This window comes from Xenopus laevis, chromosome 5L (assembly GCF_017654675.1).
Source record: "Xenopus laevis strain J_2021 chromosome 5L, Xenopus_laevis_v10.1, whole genome shotgun sequence".
NCBI classification, from domain to species: Eukaryota; Metazoa; Chordata; class Amphibia; order Anura; family Pipidae; genus Xenopus; species Xenopus laevis.
In genome coordinates, this window is record NC_054379.1 from 97,733,534 (window position 1) to 97,752,761 (window position 19,228).

The following is a 19,228-nucleotide window of genomic DNA, read 5'->3' on the forward strand; positions in this document are numbered from 1 at the left end:
CGAGCAGAGAGGCAATGAAATGCTATGCAGTGATTGGCTAGGGGATCTGTATAGCTTTGCTGGATACACAGTTTTGCCATTAGGTTTTGTATAATTTGCGTTATGCAAAATGTATATATCTGCTTCCATAATGCTTAGCATACTAAGTGGTTTTTGAGCTTCAGTATATGCCTCAACACAAATAGTCTTTTTTCATTCCTATCTTACTTTGTTGCTGTTGTTACCTTTATATGCAGTGAATAGGGCTGCCCACAAAGCACAGCCTGAGATCTAAAGTTTTCTTTTCTATCTTGTTCTTTGCAATTTTATATCCTAGTACTATTCTTTTAAGGAAATCTATTAAAATTGTATTACCTTGCACCATCTCACCCAGTGGCTCAGAATGCATATCACTGTTCTTATGTGTCCTCAATTCCAAGCTGTTCTATTTGCAAAGAAATGAGTATTTTTTGCTTGGCTGAAAAGATTGGTAGTTGTATTATATAACCATGGAGTCAATGATGTGCCCAAACTGCCACTAGATGGGAGTATTGGATGGGGGAAAATTTGTCTGCTGAACTAGAAAGAGAACGTCTGCAAAGCTAGAATACCGTGGAATTAAAGTTCATTGCAACTTTCTCCTATTAAATCATCAATTGATACGCTTGTGGGCTAAATAAGAAATGTAAGGTCCCCGAGTTTTATGGCGTTCAATAGTTAAGTGCTAGTGACTTCATCACACCAATGCAAAGCTTTGTAATTCTGCAAACTGTACTATTCATCACTGATAAAACTGACTTCTCATCCTGGAATCTCAGCCATCGAAACAAAAGAAAACTATTTGTAATAAACACATGCGTTTAATGTTCTGTGCTGGTTGGACAGCTAGGCTGGAACTGCATTCACTCCTTCCCCTCGTGTAAGAGAAGCAACATTTCACAGAGAAGAAAATCAAAATGTTTCCAGATGAGAATGTTGCAGATCAGTAGATGTGCCGTCCACCATATAAACACAGCTTAAAGAGTCACTGCACTCAAATCAGCATGAATTGTGAGCACACTAAAGACCATATTTATAAAGATGTATAACAGCATTCAAATAGGAATTACACTGGCACTTTAATGCCACAATATGTTGTTAAAATCAGGCATAGTTAGAAAGCTTTGTAATCATTTTGTGCAGATATATGTCTGTTGGTAAAGATAAGCAAAAAACAACATTAAGTTGATACCATTTTATACACACCAGAAATGTTATGCCCTTTGAATTTGCCCTACTGCCTTAAATGGGTTATGCCAGAGCATCCAAAAAATACACAGGCTTTAGTGGGGGAATTACAGGGGAGGACTGTGAGTATCAGGTTCTAGTGAGAATAAAGGGCAGCTCTATTTTTATGTTCAGTGTCTGCCATTAAATAATGGCTACATTATAATATTAATAGAATGTGCATGACACTTATAGCACAACAAAATATAGGCAGAATATCAGTTATGTACACAACTGTGACAATATTGTTTTTGGCAATGCCTCTTTAGTAGTGGAGCTAAGAGCTCTTCAATAGACTACCCTTTATTCCTGCTTCCCAATATTTTTGGAGATGCCTTTCTCTCACTGGCTGAGAAGCGGTGTCTTTGATGTCACCTGATTTTAAGCAAGCTCCACTTAATGCATTTAATGCAGGGGACAGTTACAATGCACGGCACCAGTCTGAAAATGCTCCTCTGCGGCAGTACAGAATGCATGAAAGAGAATTCCTGGTCATCTTGCTCCTAATTTTCTACAGTATTTTCAATAAAAAGGCTGCATCCAAGCTATAAAGCTAATAGTGTAACTTCAACCATGCCTCCCTAGCGTGCCAGAACACAGCATGAGGATTATACAGTATTGATCAGATCATGGTAGGGAGATGGTTACTGTTCTTTACACTCTTCCGCCTAAGAACCTGTATTGAAGTGGTAGTATCAATTTGCTGCTATAAAGGAGCTGATGCATACAAATGTCCCACATCATTAAGCAGCATGTATTATAATCGCTTTAAATTACAGGAGATGAGAGCAGTAATGCAAATACAGCATCGGGCGTATGCTCACTGATTTGATATAAATGTTGAGGGTACTATTAAATCCATGCAGAAAAATCTTTTCTCTTGCAAACCTTCTGTACACTGATTTCCAGAATAAGAGAGAGCACTGCTGGTACGCACAATGCCCCCTACATTTAGCATCAAATGTATCCCGCCTGCCGCTTCCCGATGAGCACTGTGTATGTGATGCCTTCACTGAGATTTTCTGAGTAAATGCACAGCACAATATCATGTCTGCACCAGGAGGAGACAGGGATGAGGTGATGTAACAGCGTTCCCATCTGACAGGATGTCTGATGGGATCAAAAGGAGATTAGGAGGAAAACACTGGGACGCAAGCCAAATGTCTAGTCAAGGAGCACCTGCCCTCTGATTGGAAAGGTGCTGTGCTACGGGCCCAGGGGAACCATGTAAATGAGTGTCATTTCAGGGAATCTATCTTAGGTATTATTTGAGAGAGCAGCAAGTAGGCAATTTATCACAGTGCTGTGGCTGCAAACCTGTAATACTGAGAAAATAGCCCACTGCCTTCTGCATCTCCTTTTAGCAATGCATGCTCACAGTGTGTTGTTTTTGCCTGGACTAATTGAAATGTGCTATTGATCCATGCTCCATCTAATAACGTTTTTCATATAACAACTGAAGAAAGAAGCGTGCAGACTGGAGGTGTTGCCTGTTTGCTTGGACAGGAAAAACAAATGACCCACACCTTGTAAGGACAGTGGGTAATGATGCATGCACAAGTCTCTTACAAGTCAGGCCAAGAATCCAGACAACAGGCTCATAGAAGCACACTGAAATATGATGGGAAAGGATGATATTCTCAAATTATTTAATATTTAAATTTATTTAAGAAGCTATTAAAAACAATTAAATTCAGTTAATAACAGATAAACTGTGTGTAAATATTTACCAGGCTGTTGTGATGTGTGCTTAAGCTTAGCACACACAGTAACATACACACACCCAAAAGAATCACATGCATGATTACATGACTCAAACATAGCCACACACTCACACTTCACTGGTTTCATTATTTTAAATGCTTATTGATTAAGAAAAAAAAACTATAAAAGGTGCAAAGCCTGCCTAGTGTCTAGTAACCCTCAGCAACCAGTCAGTCGATAGTGACCAGTAAATGCAACTTATAGACGGGCTACTATGGATCGCTAGACCTGAAACTGTGTCCCTGTTATTTCATGTATTTTGAATGGCTTTTTCTAAGACACAAACATTCTTGTGCAAGGCTACCAGCATGTGATTCTCTTTATGCTGCAGGAAATCTGGTTACTTAGAGACTGATTTTCTAAACAGGAGTACATTTTATTCTGGAGCAGTAACCAGAAATGTGCTTTAGTTAGACTTATTGAAGTTGACCATTTAATAACTGGTTGCCATGGGGTTCTACTCAAGAAGTAAACACACCTGACTGTACCCTAGACTTGTCTGTGCTGTGTGTTCTGTGGCAGTGTCCTGTTCTATAACCATTGTAGTTTATACATAACCCGTATATATCATTTTAATCTAAAACCTTGATATCTACACTGTGTGCAATATGTTGCTGCATGTGATATACATTATACCAATAAAGGCTGCCTCATCTGTACATGCACATTTACAAAGGGATATTAACAAGCAACTGGTCTTGTTAAGTTAGAGCAGTATTAAGGACCACAAGTGTAACTGTGTTTAGATGGATGCAAAGTTGTGCTCTTATTGGTTCATTAAAGTTACTTGCATCCAAACACACTCCTTACACTTCTGCATTGTTGCCCTGAGTACCGATTTTGTTCAGTATGTAAAGTTCATATTGATGCAAGGGAACCCTGGAGGTACTGCTACACTGAATGTGTTAGTAAATCCAGAATACCTACAGCAGGCTTGGACAATAGGTGCAAATACCATTGTAACCCCAGAAGTGATGTCTTTCCCACTATGAACATTTTAGCTGCAAAGTGCACCAGATCCACACAATAACACTTGCGCAATTGGGTTCATTTTGATTTATGGGACACATTGTGTCTAACAAATGGCAATTTACTTTCAACGTTTTACCATATACCCTTTAAACTCTAATTATTGCCTACTGTTTAAGCCATTAAGAGAAGCCGCTTTACTCACTAAGGGGTCCGTTTACTAAAGTGCGGTAAATCTGACTTCAAGTTTCCGCATGTTATCGCTGAGAATATTTTTACGCCAGAATATTCGCAGCGACTAAGTTTACTAAACAGCGATGCGCTCAGAAGTCATTGCGATCACTTGCGGTAACTACGTTAAGGAACCAGCTTACGCTAGCGGTAATTTTAGCGAGTTTCGAATTTTCTGGCGAAAAATTAAGTTTTTTTGTTTTATGGCGGTTATTATGGCAATTTTTACTGTGACATTTATGGCCAGAAATGCATCTTCAAAACTCATAAACTTTATTGACTGATGATTATACCATCTAACAAAATCACCAGAGTAACACCAATCAAACATGTCTGCATCATATAAACCCTTCTGCCAATAGAATCATATGAACAAGAAATGATACCAGTCAATCTCTTTGCTTCATAGAAATGCACAGTTTAATGTAGCCAATCACAACGAAACCAAAAAAGCGTAGAGGCTGACGAATCCTTGGACTGTGATGTCCGCTGCCAATAATATGACTGTCAGCAAAGAATGATGGGTAAAAAACAGTATTATGGGATATTTCCTGCCCCTTGAGAATTTTCTGGCGAAAAAAATACTTTTACGCCACTACTTAGGTGGCGGTAAAAGTTTTCAGAATATTCTGGCGTTAATTTTGTCTTTAGCACATTTCGCTGTTTAGTAAACCATGCGTTAATGTGTACGTAGCGTTATTTTCAGCGAATGCGATAACTGGCGAACAATTATTCTTGCGCAAGAAAATTCGCAAATTTATATTTACCGCAGGTTAGTAAACTGGCGATAATATATTTGCCGAAAATTCTGTCTATATATTGTGCGAATATTTTTAACGCACTTTAGTAAACGGACCTCCCAGGCTCATGTTTCCCCTTTATATATATTTGTAGCAAAGCAAAGAATATTTGTCTTACCAATCAGAATATATTGGTTCACGCCAAGAACACAAGCTTCTATGCCATTTTAAGTTAAATGTTGATGTTTTTATAAAGCGTGACTCAGAGTCATATTCCTGAAATGAAGAGCTGATCTGAAGCCTCTGGTGTATGTGGGTGGGCATTATGCCCACTGAGGCTGCTTGAGGCACTGTACTGTGTTGAGAATATAAAAGCTTCTGCTCATGCCCCTGAATACAAGATTCTTTACACAGTAGTTATGTTATGTGTGTATTTCTACAAATTAGTCACTAAAAAAGAAGTGCCTTTAACAGTGCAGTTAACATGTTCGGAACAAAATCGTACAAACATTTACTTCCCATTCAGACAACCAGATCCTACTGTTTTTACTATATGATTATAAACTAGAATGCAAAGTACATAAACGTAATACTAATCATAACAATGCAACTTAAAGGGTAAACAAACATTTCATTTAAAAGTGTATGTGGTTGTCTCAATGATTAAAGTGTCCATCCCTGCTGATTTCCATTCACTTGATTGGGAAATGCACTGTGTTTGGCAGACACATTTGAATATCACTCAGTGAAGCTACATCTGCATTTCCAATCAATATTCATCTTTCCCTAAATGTGCCTGTCATAGACAATGGGGCTTATTTACTAACAGAGGGCACATTTGAACTTTAATGTAGTAACCCATGAACATTCATTCAAATTTCTGCTTTCACAAATATTCCACCACCGCCTGCCTGAACAAATCTAATCACTTATTGGTTGCTATGGATTACTGGTCAGAAGCAACCATTTCTTAAGAGGGTTACAGTGAACACAAACATATGTTTGAAATGAACTTTAAAGATGTAATATTTTATCAACAAATTATTGCGCTCACATTGTACAATTCCATCTTCCATAAAAAACTAACACTTTTTTTCCTTTCTATTTGTTGGAGTTGGGATGCAGGCATTTGGGCTTAAAGATGGAAGGCTACAGGATAGACACCGTTGGCTGTTGTAGTGGCTGTTAAATAATAAAAGTTGCAGGTAAAACTTAGTCCCTTTGTAAAATGTATAATGAAGCAGTAGAATTCTTAATGAATCAGATGAAAATTGAGTGTAGGACTGGCCAGATATGGGATGACTTTGACGTAATTGGCCAGCTTAAATATATTGCAATATATGGACAAACAATCCCTGTGTTGTTTAAAGGGTAAGGCATTTTTTAGTAGCAGTATGCACAAAATGTCTCTGTCTTAAATATATTCATAATGGGTTGAGTGCAGAGGACCTCTTGTATTTGTAGTGGCTGTTGAAGCCTTACTTTTAACAATTCTGGACCTTGTGTTTAACTGTTCCCAAGGCGACTTGCTTTTCATGATCCAGCCCTACCTGTTGGCAAAATTGAAGAAACTCTCTTTGTTGAAGAACCTGAAAATATCTTTTAGAAATACCTTTCCAAGACCTACTGTAATAATAGTCCTGCAGAAAATGTTCCAAAATTAACAAAAGTGAAGATTTTAGTAAATTAATGTTATAAAGAAAAGAGAATGACTTCACTATTGAATATAGAAAAATCTGGCTCAAGTCCTTTGTTAGCCACATGTGACAAAAGATAAGTGGCTTTATTCCTCTGTGCCGAGGGCACTCAAAGCTACATTATAAGCTTCATGAAGCACTGATCCACTGTGCCTCAAGCATTCTGCATACAACAGCACTATGTACGAATACAGATTACTGCTACTTATCTGAACACATGGAGAGCACAGTGGCAGGGCATTCAGATCCCAGCCCTTAGACAAGCAGCTCAGCAAAACATGGTAAAGCATATTGTTTTCCAAGAAATACAAGGCTTGCAAATTGGTTCTGATATTTTGAGTAAAAAACAGAACAATCTCTAAGTCATGTGCCTGGGTAAATACCTGTGACAAAATGCTGCGGTGTGAGAGGTGCTGTAAAACTGGTGATCAACACTTGGGAGTTGATTTATTAACATTCGGATTTAAGTTACTTTACACTAAATTCACGGTTATGAAGTAGAAGTCAATGGGAGTTGTCCTAGCAAAATGCAAGAAATTTGTTTAATTTCGAGTTTTCTTGAGTTTGAAGTTGGTAGACTTATTAAAAATAATGAATATAATTGTTCTGTGGTCGAGTTTTTTTTTTTCAAATTTTTTTTTTTTACAGTTTTAAGATTTTTGATCAACTTTTCCAGACAGTAGTTCTTTAATAAATAAGAGCACACTTGAGTTTGGGGAGTTTTTCACAAAAATAAATTTCCAAATTTGAATTTTGATAAATAGAATTAGAATAATTTAGAGTTGTGAGTTTATTCAAGGTATAAACAACTCTAAAATTCAACCTTTGATAACCCCCAGTGATCCCCAAACAGTAGCTCATGAGCAACATTTTGCTCTCCAACCCCTTGGATGTTGCTCTTTGTGTCCTCAAAGCAGGTGCTTATTTTTTAATTCCAGGCTTGTTGTAGGTTGCCAGTCCACACAGGGGCTACCAAATAGTCAATCACAGCCCTTATTTGGCACCCCAAGGGACTTTTTCATGCTTGTGTTGCTCCCCAACCCTTTTTACATTTGAATGTGGCACATAGGTAAAAAAAAGTTGGGGACCCATGCCCTAAGCCATGGAATCCGGAGGCTATCTACCAGATAGGATTATAGTTGTGCTATTATTACATAGGTCATGAACAAACTATGGGTCAAGTTAAATAGGGCCAGACCCTCAGCTTCAATGCATATACTGTAGGGCAGGGGAGGAGTTAGATTGAAAGTCTTTTGGACCCCCCCCTCAAGAAAAAGGGAAAATGTTGGCACATAGCCTAATGTGGAAGTTCCTACTGAAGCCTGAAGTATAGACAGGATTTTGAGGATTAGCCAATGCTAAATCCCAAGATGTTACTCTCAAGGAGTTCCAGGTAGTAGAACTTATGTTGCTCCACATCCTAATCCTACACAGTGGAGTGGGAATGAGTTAAACTGTCCATGTCTGCATGTAATCCAAAGAGCATGTTGTCATTATTATTTTTTTAACCATCCATAGTGATGAGTGTGACATTTCTAGTACTAGTCTATAAAGGTTCTGGCTTGAAATACCTTCTGTAAGCAAATATGGCTTACATAGCTGTTGTAGCTGTTTTTGAATCCAGATAAATACACATCATTTTGAATGCCGCCTATCTTAGAATTATTCTTTACTAACAGGCTTTAGCTTAGAAGTGTTGTATTTTAACCATGAAAGCATTCTAAATGAATAGGGTCAACACAGCTACCATTTTAGTCAAATATCAAATATATCAGAAGCTACTGTGTTTACAATTTAATGCAACAGAGAGAGAGAGAGAGATGAAAGGTAGCTTTCTGTTAATTGAACTCCTCTTTGTATTATGTTTATAAAAGCTTTCCTTGCATTCATTGAATACAGCCCGGTCTGTTCACCACCCCATTAACCAGGGTCATAGGACTACTCTGACCATTAAGCAGAGAGAAGGGGACAGAGAAAGCATCTAAATTACTTCTGTCATCTTCAGTTTGTTTGGCATGTTCTAAATGGTTAGGTACAAGAACTGATTTTTTAAGCAATGGGGGAGTTTATTTATGTTTATGATACTCAATCAACCACTATACGTACATTTGTTGGATGTGCTACTGTTTTCTTTGCTAATTTTTATTTTAAAAAGGCTGTCAAAATGCTTTCAGTTTGTATTGTTTGGCCCACTGCATGGTGCACAGATAAATATATTCAAGGTTAAATTATATATTATTACCAAAATCTATTTCTCTAATGGCATTTCTGATGTTGCTTTCTGCTTCTCAATTATTTGTCCCAGACATCTGAAATCATTTTAAGCAACTTTATACCCCAATGGAAATTGTCTCAGATTTGATCTAAAAGGACTACATCATCACATGCATATATTCTCTCCAGCATTGATAAAGAATAGGATCCTTAAATTATAATCTCAAATGACATGTGATATAAAGAACGGAATATTATGGCAAATAAGATCCTACTGATCTGGACATTTTCTGTCTAAAAAATGGGGAGCCTACAAACACTATAGCGACACTTTTTAAGTTGCACAGTGAACAGGCAATAAGACTGAACCTATGCTAGAATGTACAGTAATAATGAGCATTGATTTTTTTCTATCTGAAACTATGATCATTTCTTTTGTGAGCACAACTTGAGTCAATATCTAGAAATGAAAACTACAGTGTGCACATTTATTTTTATAGCTCTTTGTTTAGTGATATCTCCGCCCATGATGCCTTATGGGAGAGTAAAAACTCTCATTTTTGGTATCTAGGCAGTGCTGTGTTTATGGCATGAGACAAGTAAATACCTTCTGATTTCAAAAGGCTTCACTTTGCATGTAATTGCAAGTGAAGGGCTTTTTGGCTCCTTTCAGCCCTTCTCACCCTAACCAGGTTCGGTTTCGCATTTTGATACTCTCCAAGTCCTAACCTAAGAAGCCATGTTCCAATATCTTGCACTGATGAGATCCAACAAGATTGAAACAGGCTGTCTGCAAGTTTGGATATATGGCTCTGAACCATTAGGCTGTATCTGTGCTATAAACCAGTGGTTCTGGATGCATAGTTGGCCAAAGGGACATAAAAGAGTGATTTGCATGTCTCCACCCATGATGCCTTATGGGAGGATCAAAACTCTCATTTGTGCTATCTAGGCAGTGCTGTGTGTATGGCATGAGACAAGTACATACCTTCTGATATGAGAAGGCATCACTTTGCTGATAAATACCTTTAAAGTTTTTACATGCTATCAATTAAAAAGCCCAGTGCTATAGAAAACAGAAACTTTATGTGGGCATTTCCACTTCCCTTATACCATGCACCTTTTCACTGTAGGTGAATCAATACTAAACTTTAAATTCTGTGGCAGACATATTATTACTTAATTGTGTTCTCAGGGAAATTGTGGACCTGACAGCCCCCCACAGACCCATCCAAAGATCCGGAAGATGGTGCCCATGAATTCTGCTGCACTTTCTCTGCCCTTATACGTGAGAAATATATTTGGGACACTTTCAAGCAGTAATGAACTATGCAGGGGGACTCTAGGGTAGTAGGTAGGGTTTTTTCTTATTGGGGGGGTTAGTTCTCTTTTAAGCGCACCATTTGCATGGAGTCACAGACAGAGAGGACACTTTGAAGGGGATCTTGATGTTCTTACTTATGTATGCCTAAAATAGTCTTTTTTACTTACCCCAATGGAAGCAGAGTAAATTCAAGGTTGCAGCAAAGTATAGCATAGTCCCCACCAAAAAAAACAACAACATTTAATATGGATATTTTCAAAATAAATGGTTTTCAGTAAACGCATCTTTGATATAACAATTAGTTAAAACAGGACTTACATGGCATTTAACTGAAGTATTTTTGGATATTTGTCAATAGATTTCTCCAGTTGTGTGAGACTGGCAATATAAACAGGGTGGTATAGAAAGGCAGCTCTGTTTTGTTTACCTTACACCACCAGTGCCTTTAATTGTGAATAATGGTCTTCTAAAGTCTATGTTTTTATCAGTATCATCAAATAAGTTCACCTGCAATAACAAGGGTTGATTACATTCTACTATTTAGCCTATATGTTCTGACTTCCTGGATATTGACCCATACTGCCTGAAATGAAAGTCACTATTGACACAAACGCATATTAAGACATATTTGCACTATAGGCCATAGCATAAACAGATACAAAACACTGTTAAACTGTGTATGCGGAGCTCACCGCTACACTCCATTCAACAAGGGATCTCTAATCACTCCCTTCTCAGCAGAGACTTCCCACATGTACTTTTAACTTCTGACTTCAGGATTCATCACTCACATCTCCAGAAAATCCATTTAAAATGCAACCATTATTAATACATGCATTACTGCATGTAGCATTACTGCCAGCTCTTTATATAACTATGTATTAATAAATAAATGTTGGATTTTAAATGGATTTTTGGAGAAGTGCATGGTGAATGCTGAATCCAGAAATATAAAGTGTACATAGTATAAACAGACCATCCTAAAAGGAGCTATTATGGACCACATGTAACGTCAAAGAAGTAATAAGATGTAAAAACAACTAAAGCCTCACAGTTTTTAGTTGCTGGGGCGTCTAACTCCAAGAGCCAGAAAGCATTATCAGTTAACATAGAACATAGAATATTTATATAAAATACTAAAGGGTAATTTAATCCAAAATTCAATTTAACCAGAAGAAATATAACAATAATGAATTTTAGTTGCTAAGAATAATTTATGTCTTATGATTGATTTTCAGTGTACTTACTGGTAATCCAGCAGGTCCTTCAGGCCCGGGGAAACCAATATCTCCTACTGGACCTCTTTCGCCCTATAACATAAGCAAATACATGATTTAATCTACATAAAGCCAATTGTTGATGCAAGCTTATAAAGTATATGCAAAACGTATCAGTATATAATACACAAAAGCTATGAATATCTTGTAAATTATATCCTTCTGATGTCATCAGTTATAAACGGTGAGTTCTGATGTCATTTCTGTCACATGACTCACTGAAACTTGTGTATTATAATAAATAAAGTACCCTCAGTTGCAAAATATCAGGATATTAGAAGTTACCTCGGAGTTCCATGACCTGTATAAAAACACTCGGCCTTCGGCCTCGTGTTTTTATATGGTCATGAAACTTCTCGGTAACTTCTTATATCCTTATATTTTACAAGAGGGGGTACTTTATTCCCAATATACAGTACTTGATGACCTCAAAAAACTTTAGCTTGGTGTTTCTACTAGAGCCAAAAATGATTAAAAAAAGAACTCCGTTTAACATCTCACCAGGGGATCATAATCAGGCAAAGCAGCATATCCTTGCATTGTATTATTAGTGAATCTTTAACTTCCAATAGAGAATGGCCATTAAACGTACACATGAAGAAGCAGAAGGTAATCTAGTGTGAAGCTGGAAGCCTTCGTTGAAGTTTTAGTGTCAGATCTCTGTGCCCCGTTTCTTTGTAATTCAAAACATTACTCCAAAGTAATATCTACCGTAATTGTATCGCTATATCCTGAAATTAGGACAAACGATTCATATTGTCTTGTTTAATGAATCTCTTGAGCCTTAGTTAACGACAATGAAAATTAGGACGTGAAAAATACAGAAAGAACTTGTATGACCAACAAAAAAAAACCACAACTAGTGACCATGTTTTTAAGAAAAGTTTTTGATTCTTTTACTTTCCCTTAAACTGAGAGTAAAGTATAAGGAACAACATAATGGACTTGTGCAAATGAATGTGATATACCTTAATGTGTAATAAAGTAATGTTCCCATCTAGTAATTATACATATTTTATACTATATAAAAGTCTATAGCTTCCTATTTGACAACTTCAAATATACAGTATGTATAACGAAAAAAGCACTGTGTAGAAATATTATATTTAAATACGCTATAATCTCTTTACTAGGGAGTAAGGGAAATTAATACAACATTGAACCTACTTATAAGTGGGGTATCAATTTAAGCAACAAGAACAAGAATATAAGTGGATTTTGCATTTTACAATATTGTTGATATAAAATCATATTAAACACAGCAATGGTATACCAATAGCATGTTTAAATGCTTTGCATAAGAGGTTGAGATGTATATTACTGCATTTTATATTAATTTAACCACTTTTTATTATGTGATCCCAGGGGCAATGTCATTTCTAAACACCCTATTTTGCACTTATAAAATATAGTTTATTAGGCTTCTGACTCATCTGACAACAAACAGGTTAAGACACAGCGGTCAATATAAACTTTGTGTTTCGAGAAGAATTGCTGCATTAAATAACTATTTATTCATTTACAGTGTTAATTACTTAGCTTAGCTCTGTTAACAAGCATCACAAGAATAAGCATATGGCTGTGTTCCCTAGGGTGTGCTCTCTAATACTGTAAGAAACGACATCTCCATTTTCATGGGAGTTACGGGTCTCACATCGCCAAAGCTTTGGGGTTTAGGGAAGCAGACCGACCAGATTTACTCAGCAAAGAGCATTTCCTAAGCTTCCAGACATCTGTACATATGTATACTTACTGATTCACCTGGATATCCTGGAGGACCTGGGGCTCCATTTCTCCCCTGGTAAAATAAATAATAATAGTGCATGCATCAATAACATGGAAGAAGTTTTTAAAACATAGGAGTCTTGTTTAAGCAATACAGATCTATGTTTTAAGAAAAAAAACAACGTTTAAAGGATTTTTTCTTGCTGATAAATGCTTCACTTGTTGGTGAATTACAATAGCAATGTCTGCATGCTAAGAAAGGCTGTAGCTATAGTGCCGGCATTAGAGAACTGACTGATTAACTAATCCGAGAGACAGGCCCAATGATAACCTTTCTGTTTCATTTACAATGCATTGTGCATGTAAGGATTTACTGTGATTAATCTGATCTCGGTCCCAAAAGAATTCATTTAAATCTAATGCTGAACTAAAGAGGTTTGCTTTACTTTAGTCTAAACATTCTAATATTCTCCAAAATGTCTCCATCCAAACGTATTTCTCACTTGGCACAATTAATGAAAATATAATATAAGCCACTTTCAATAATATAGATAGGGGCATCAGTTATCCAGAAACCAATTATCCATAAAGCATAAAGAATTACGAAAAGGCCATCTCCCCTTCAGCCCGTTTTAAGAAAATTTATAAATGATTTCCTTTTTCTCTTTAATAATAAAACAGTACCATGTACTTGATCCCAACTAAGATATAATGAATTCTTATTGGTGGTGATGTAGAAAAATCTGTATAGGCAGAGTTTACCCACAGAATCATGCCCCCATTAAGTTGTTAGTACTGTTTCAAGACTTTTATGATTAAGTTTAACTATGGCCCTGAAATCAGAACTAAAATGTAATATCGTGAGAGCAGTTTTTTATAAGCATGTTCATTTCTTTGTTCTTAGAGTTCTGACTCTTGGGGCACATTTACTTAGCTCGAGTGAAGGATTCGAAGTAAAAAAACTTCAAATTTCTAAAATTTTTTTGGGGTACTTCGACCATCGAATAGGCTACTTCGACCTTCGACTACAACTTCGACTTCGAATCGACCGATTCAAACTAAAAATCGTTCGACTATTCGACCATTCGATAGTCGAAGTCTCTTTAAAAAAACCTTTGACTACCTACTGTACTTCGCCACTTAAAACCTACCGAGCACCAATGTTAGCCTATGGGGACCTTCCCCATAAGCTTTCTAAGCAATTTCTGATAGAAGGAAAATCGTTCGATCGATGGATTAAAATCCTTCGAATTGTTCGATTCGAAGGATTTAATCGTTCGATCGAACGATTTTTCCTTTGATCATTCGATTAAAGTATTTGCGGTAAATCCTTCAACTTCGAAATTCGAAGTTCAAGGTTTTTACTTTGATGGTCGAATATCGAGGGTTAATTAACCCTCGATATTCGACCCTAAGTAATGGGCCTCTTGGTGTCAAATAAACTTTTATTATCCTATTGAGTTTATTTAATGTTTAAATGATTTTCCAGTACATTTAAGGTATGGAGATCCAAATTACAGAAAGACTGGAAAACACCAGGTCCCATGCATTCTGGATAACATACCTGTATAGTCATTTTTCATTTTTTATGTTAAAGTAATTTGTAAGTGAAACATAAACAATGTATCAGGAATCAGCTCAACTCCAGGCAAGACTGCACTTTCCACAATGCCTTGTACAACTCTAAAATTCTTATTTGCAGTTTTGTTCATCACAAAATATGCAAGGCATCATGGAAACTTGGCTTGATTGGAATAGACCTGACTACAGATGTAGGGTGGTAATGGTATGAGTATTTAAAGAGAGAGAGGAGGAAAATGTAAGAGACAGAGAGAAACTGCTTTCAAGTATAAAAAAAATATAGGTTTAAAAAGGATAAAAACAAAGTGGTTCAACTTTAAGTTAAGTTTTAGTATGTTATAGAATTCTAATTCTAAGCATCGTCTCAATTGACCTTCAAATTTTTTTTTTAGTTTTTAAATTATTTGCCTTTTTCTTCTAACTCTTTCCAGTTTTCAAATGGGGGTCACTGACCCCATCTAAAAAACAAATGCTCTGAAAGGCTACAAATGTATTATTATTGTGACTTTTTATTACTCATCTTTCTATTCCAACCTCTGCTATTTATATTCCAGTCTTCTTATTCGAATCAGAGCATGATTGCTAGGGTAATTTGAATTTGAAATTTTCAAACTGGAGAGCTGCTGTATAAAAAAAAACAAATAACTGAAAAACCACAAATAAAAAATGAAGACTGCTTGCAAATTGCCTCAGAATATCACTCTCTAAATCGTACTTAAAGTTGATTAAAAGGTGAACAACCCCTTTAAAATAACTGAAACATCTGTATATGGGAATTTTACTTACATTGTTCCTACATTTTGTTTCATAATGCCAAAAATAGTTATTGGGTGAACATTCTTTTATACTGAAATTACAGCTCGTAAAGAGTAATTTGTAATACAATAATGGAGATTTTTTTTTTACATTAAGGGGCTATTTATCATACTATTCATACTATATCAAACAAATTCACCACACATCGCCAGGCACTGCTGCGTAAAAAAGCAGCGTACTTATCAAGCTGTATTGATGTTTTACCTTTGTGTAAACATCTGGCATAAACGAGAGCAGCCACTTGAAAATGCCATGTGACAATACTACGGTTATCCATTGCTTTTTATAGCATGTTTTTTTACAGAGTGACTTCTGCTGGAACTTACTTGCCACTTGGGCTTTTCCCACTGACGCAAGGTCTGAAAGTGATGTAAAATTATACAGCGTTTGCTTGCCCAGTGCTGCATGGGTGTGTCTTTCTCTGCTTGCCCAGTGCTGCTTGGGTGTGCCATTCTCTGTTTGCCCAGCACTGCTTGTGTGTCCGATTCTCTGTTTGCCCAGCACTGCTTGTGTGTGCCATTCTCTGCTTGCCCTACACTACCTGAGGGATGTAAGTCGGGTGCGGGTTTGTTCTGGGGGTTTGTTAGCATTTGGAAATTGTTGTTAGGGGACCCTAAGGAGTTTAAGCATGTGTTGGGGGGGGGTTGTTGTATTATCCAAAGGGGAGGAGGATGCATATGGATTTAAGGGTATGTTTTAACATAATGTAGGGACCCATAGGTTTAATATGCCCCTTTGGCTTTAAATCCCTACCCTTCCTCCCTTTCCTTTTAAATCCCTACCCTTCCTCCCTTTCTTTTGCTGGGCAAAAGCCCATGTATCTAGTTTAAGTATTTACATATCCAGTGTTATTGGCCAAAAGGTGTAATGAGCACTTCATACCGCACTTCAATATTGTGTTTGGAAAGAGGTGGATCTTCCTCTTTGGCTGCTGGTATCCTCGCCATCTGGATGTGCCCATTGAGCCTGGGTACACCAAGGCCCAGTAAAGCCATTGCACTAAAGGGACAACACCTTTAGGTTGAGGTTAGCTAGAAATAGCTTATATATGTTATAGACCCCATGCAGTGAGCACCAACCATTTGGTTTTTTGGTGTGCTACTACAGATAATGTGGATATGATCTTAAAAGTCCTTGTGGTGATGTTTGTGTGGTTTACAGTGGGCGTGGTTAAAAAGGGGAGTGGTCAACACTGACTTCCATTGGCCCTCCACCACGTAGGCCAAAACATTTTGGCCCTTGGTACCACAGAAGTTGGACAGCACTGCTCCCTTGGTACCACAGAAGTTGGACAGCACTGCTCTTTAGTATAAACATCTCCCCTCCCCACCACTTTTCTCCTTCAAATTGGCATGTGCACACTCCTTCGTAAGCATGCGGCTGGGTAACGGGGGCACAACCAGCAGAGCAGGAGAGGTAATGCGCACTGGGACCTTTTTTTCCAGTAGGGGGGCCTAGCGCAGTCTTGTTTCACCACTGTTTTACACAGTATGATAAATAGATCCCTAAGTGTTTTTGTACAGGTAGGATTTAAAGGAGAAGCAATGTAAACTCCTTGGGTAGTGAAAAGTTTTTAGGAACCCGTAAGTGATTTTAGTCTCTTATCTACTACCCCAGACTGGTACTTATCCATGCATGCACAGTGTGGAACTTTTCCTGCGCCTGCACTCTCCTTGAATTGGGAGGAACCTAGGAGAATGAAAAAAATGTGGTGCTCAGCAAAAAGTACACCAGACTGGTGTATTTTTGGAGAAAAGGAGAACAGGTAAGTAACTAGTAAATGGGTGTAACCCCTTGTTTTCTGTTTGCTTAGCCCATTTACTGTAGCTAACTGGACACAGATCTTGCCAATACTGTGGTAGACTGAATAACTGGATCTTAGCATGTTCAGCTAGCCTTAAGGTGGCCATACACGGGCAGATAAAGCTGCCGATATCGGTCTTTTAGACCAATTCGGCAATTTATCTGCCCGTGTATTGGGGCTTCCGAACAGGTCTTCCCGATCGATATCTGGCCACGATATAGATTGGGAAGGTTTAATTTTTCCACCGACCAACCTGTCGGAGCCCGTTGCTCCTCGTTGTAATCCGATCGTTCGTCCCTAGGGTTTACCCCAATATAGCCCTGCTTGTATGCAAAACATTTTTTAGAGGTTTTAGTATACATTAGAGCATTGCTTTTTTTTTTCTATGATTCATATTCAGATCTTTTAATAAATTACATGGCATTCATGGTTTTAGTGAAAAATAGTTTATTTGTGGTTTCAAAAACCTCTAAAACCACTAAAATGATGTTGATAAATATGCCACCCCACTGATATGGTATTTTGGTAAAAATGATTTTCAAAGAAAATGTATTCATCCTGCTTCTGACAACAGCTGACACCAAATACTAACTCAGATAGATGATAAAAGTACTGTATAAGTGGATAGGTGCAGTAATTGGACAAAACAAATCCACACATGCAGAGTAAAGTGAAGCTGAAAGACTATGGCCATCAACAGTCTACATGAGATACAGATTAATGGCTGCAAAGCAACGGGGGGGTACATACAAACTGGAATGCCTTTATGGTAAAAAAGATGACAGAAAGAACTGATTATGATAAAGGAAAGAGGCGAGAAGCAGAGAAGACTGACAGTAAAAAAAAAAAAACTGACAGCCAAAAGAAAATTCATTTTCACACACTGTCCACATTGCTGTTCATTCCTGATAGCTCAACTGGAGAAAAGATGAGGGACGTGTACTGTGTTAAATGTTGTAGACACAAAACTGACAGCAAAAAGGCTCTGTCTGTCTATTTTCCAAGGTCAACATGAATCACAATGGACTCTGTTCTGCCACTGTGCATGGAGATAATACGAGTGGGAGCCACACCTGACCTTAATGTCCTGCAACTGTCCAAAACATTTCACTTTGCCTGGATGAAATCTATTTGCTTTGCAAATGTATAAATATATATACAGTATAAACACACACATTGGGCAACAGCACATGTAACTTAGTTCACAGATTGCATCCCACAAATGCTCATTCAGCTGCCTATGAAATGTGGCAAATGGAACTTATCATAGTTAGTGAAATTCAGTGAAACTGCTGCTATTTTCAAAGTCATGTTAAGGGAAATCTGCACTCTACTCTAATACTTCAACAAAATTTCAAGTTGTCATTTCATGTTAAAACAAAATAAACAGTACTGTGCATTTATAGAAATCTGGTGCAATCTGGAGCTAGCATTTTCCTATTTGCATCACTTTTGGTACACTCATAAAAAATGACATTAGAATACAATTGACAAGTCTGTAGTGCCTATTGACACAACCCTCTCTGGGAATCTTGGAATTAACTCCACATCCAAGGTGGTTGTAGAGCTAGAGCTTCGAATATATGGAAAAAGCAGGGCACTCAAACGGATCCACAGAACCAAGGAAAGTTAGTTAAAAAAATATATTTTATTTGTACAAAGTTAAAATTGTATGTTTGCATCTCCATCCACCCTATGCGTTTCGCACCCACTCAGGGCACTTATGGGCTCTGAGTGGGTGTGAAATGCGTAGGGCGGATGGAGATGCAAACTTGTTTGTACAAATAAAATCTTTTTTTTTTTAACTAACTTTCCTTGGTCCTGTGGATCCGTTTGAGTGC

At 37.4% G+C, this 19,228-nt stretch overlaps 1 protein-coding gene across 2 annotated transcripts in view; it reads right to left on the reverse strand.

The window, feature by feature from the left end:
* The window catches only part of LOC108716928 (collagen alpha-1(XIX) chain), a 343,423-nt gene that overhangs the window by 43,102 nt on the left and 281,093 nt on the right, over positions 1-19,228 (reverse strand). For both annotated transcript variants that reach the window (XM_041563150.1, XM_041563151.1), the window contains exons 44-45: positions 13,215-13,259; positions 11,432-11,494 (exon numbers count right to left, since the gene is read on the reverse strand). In XM_041563150.1, the coding sequence (XP_041419084.1) occupies positions 11,432-11,494; positions 13,215-13,259 (108 nt within the window). The remainder of the gene's footprint in view (positions 1-11,431; positions 11,495-13,214; positions 13,260-19,228) is intronic.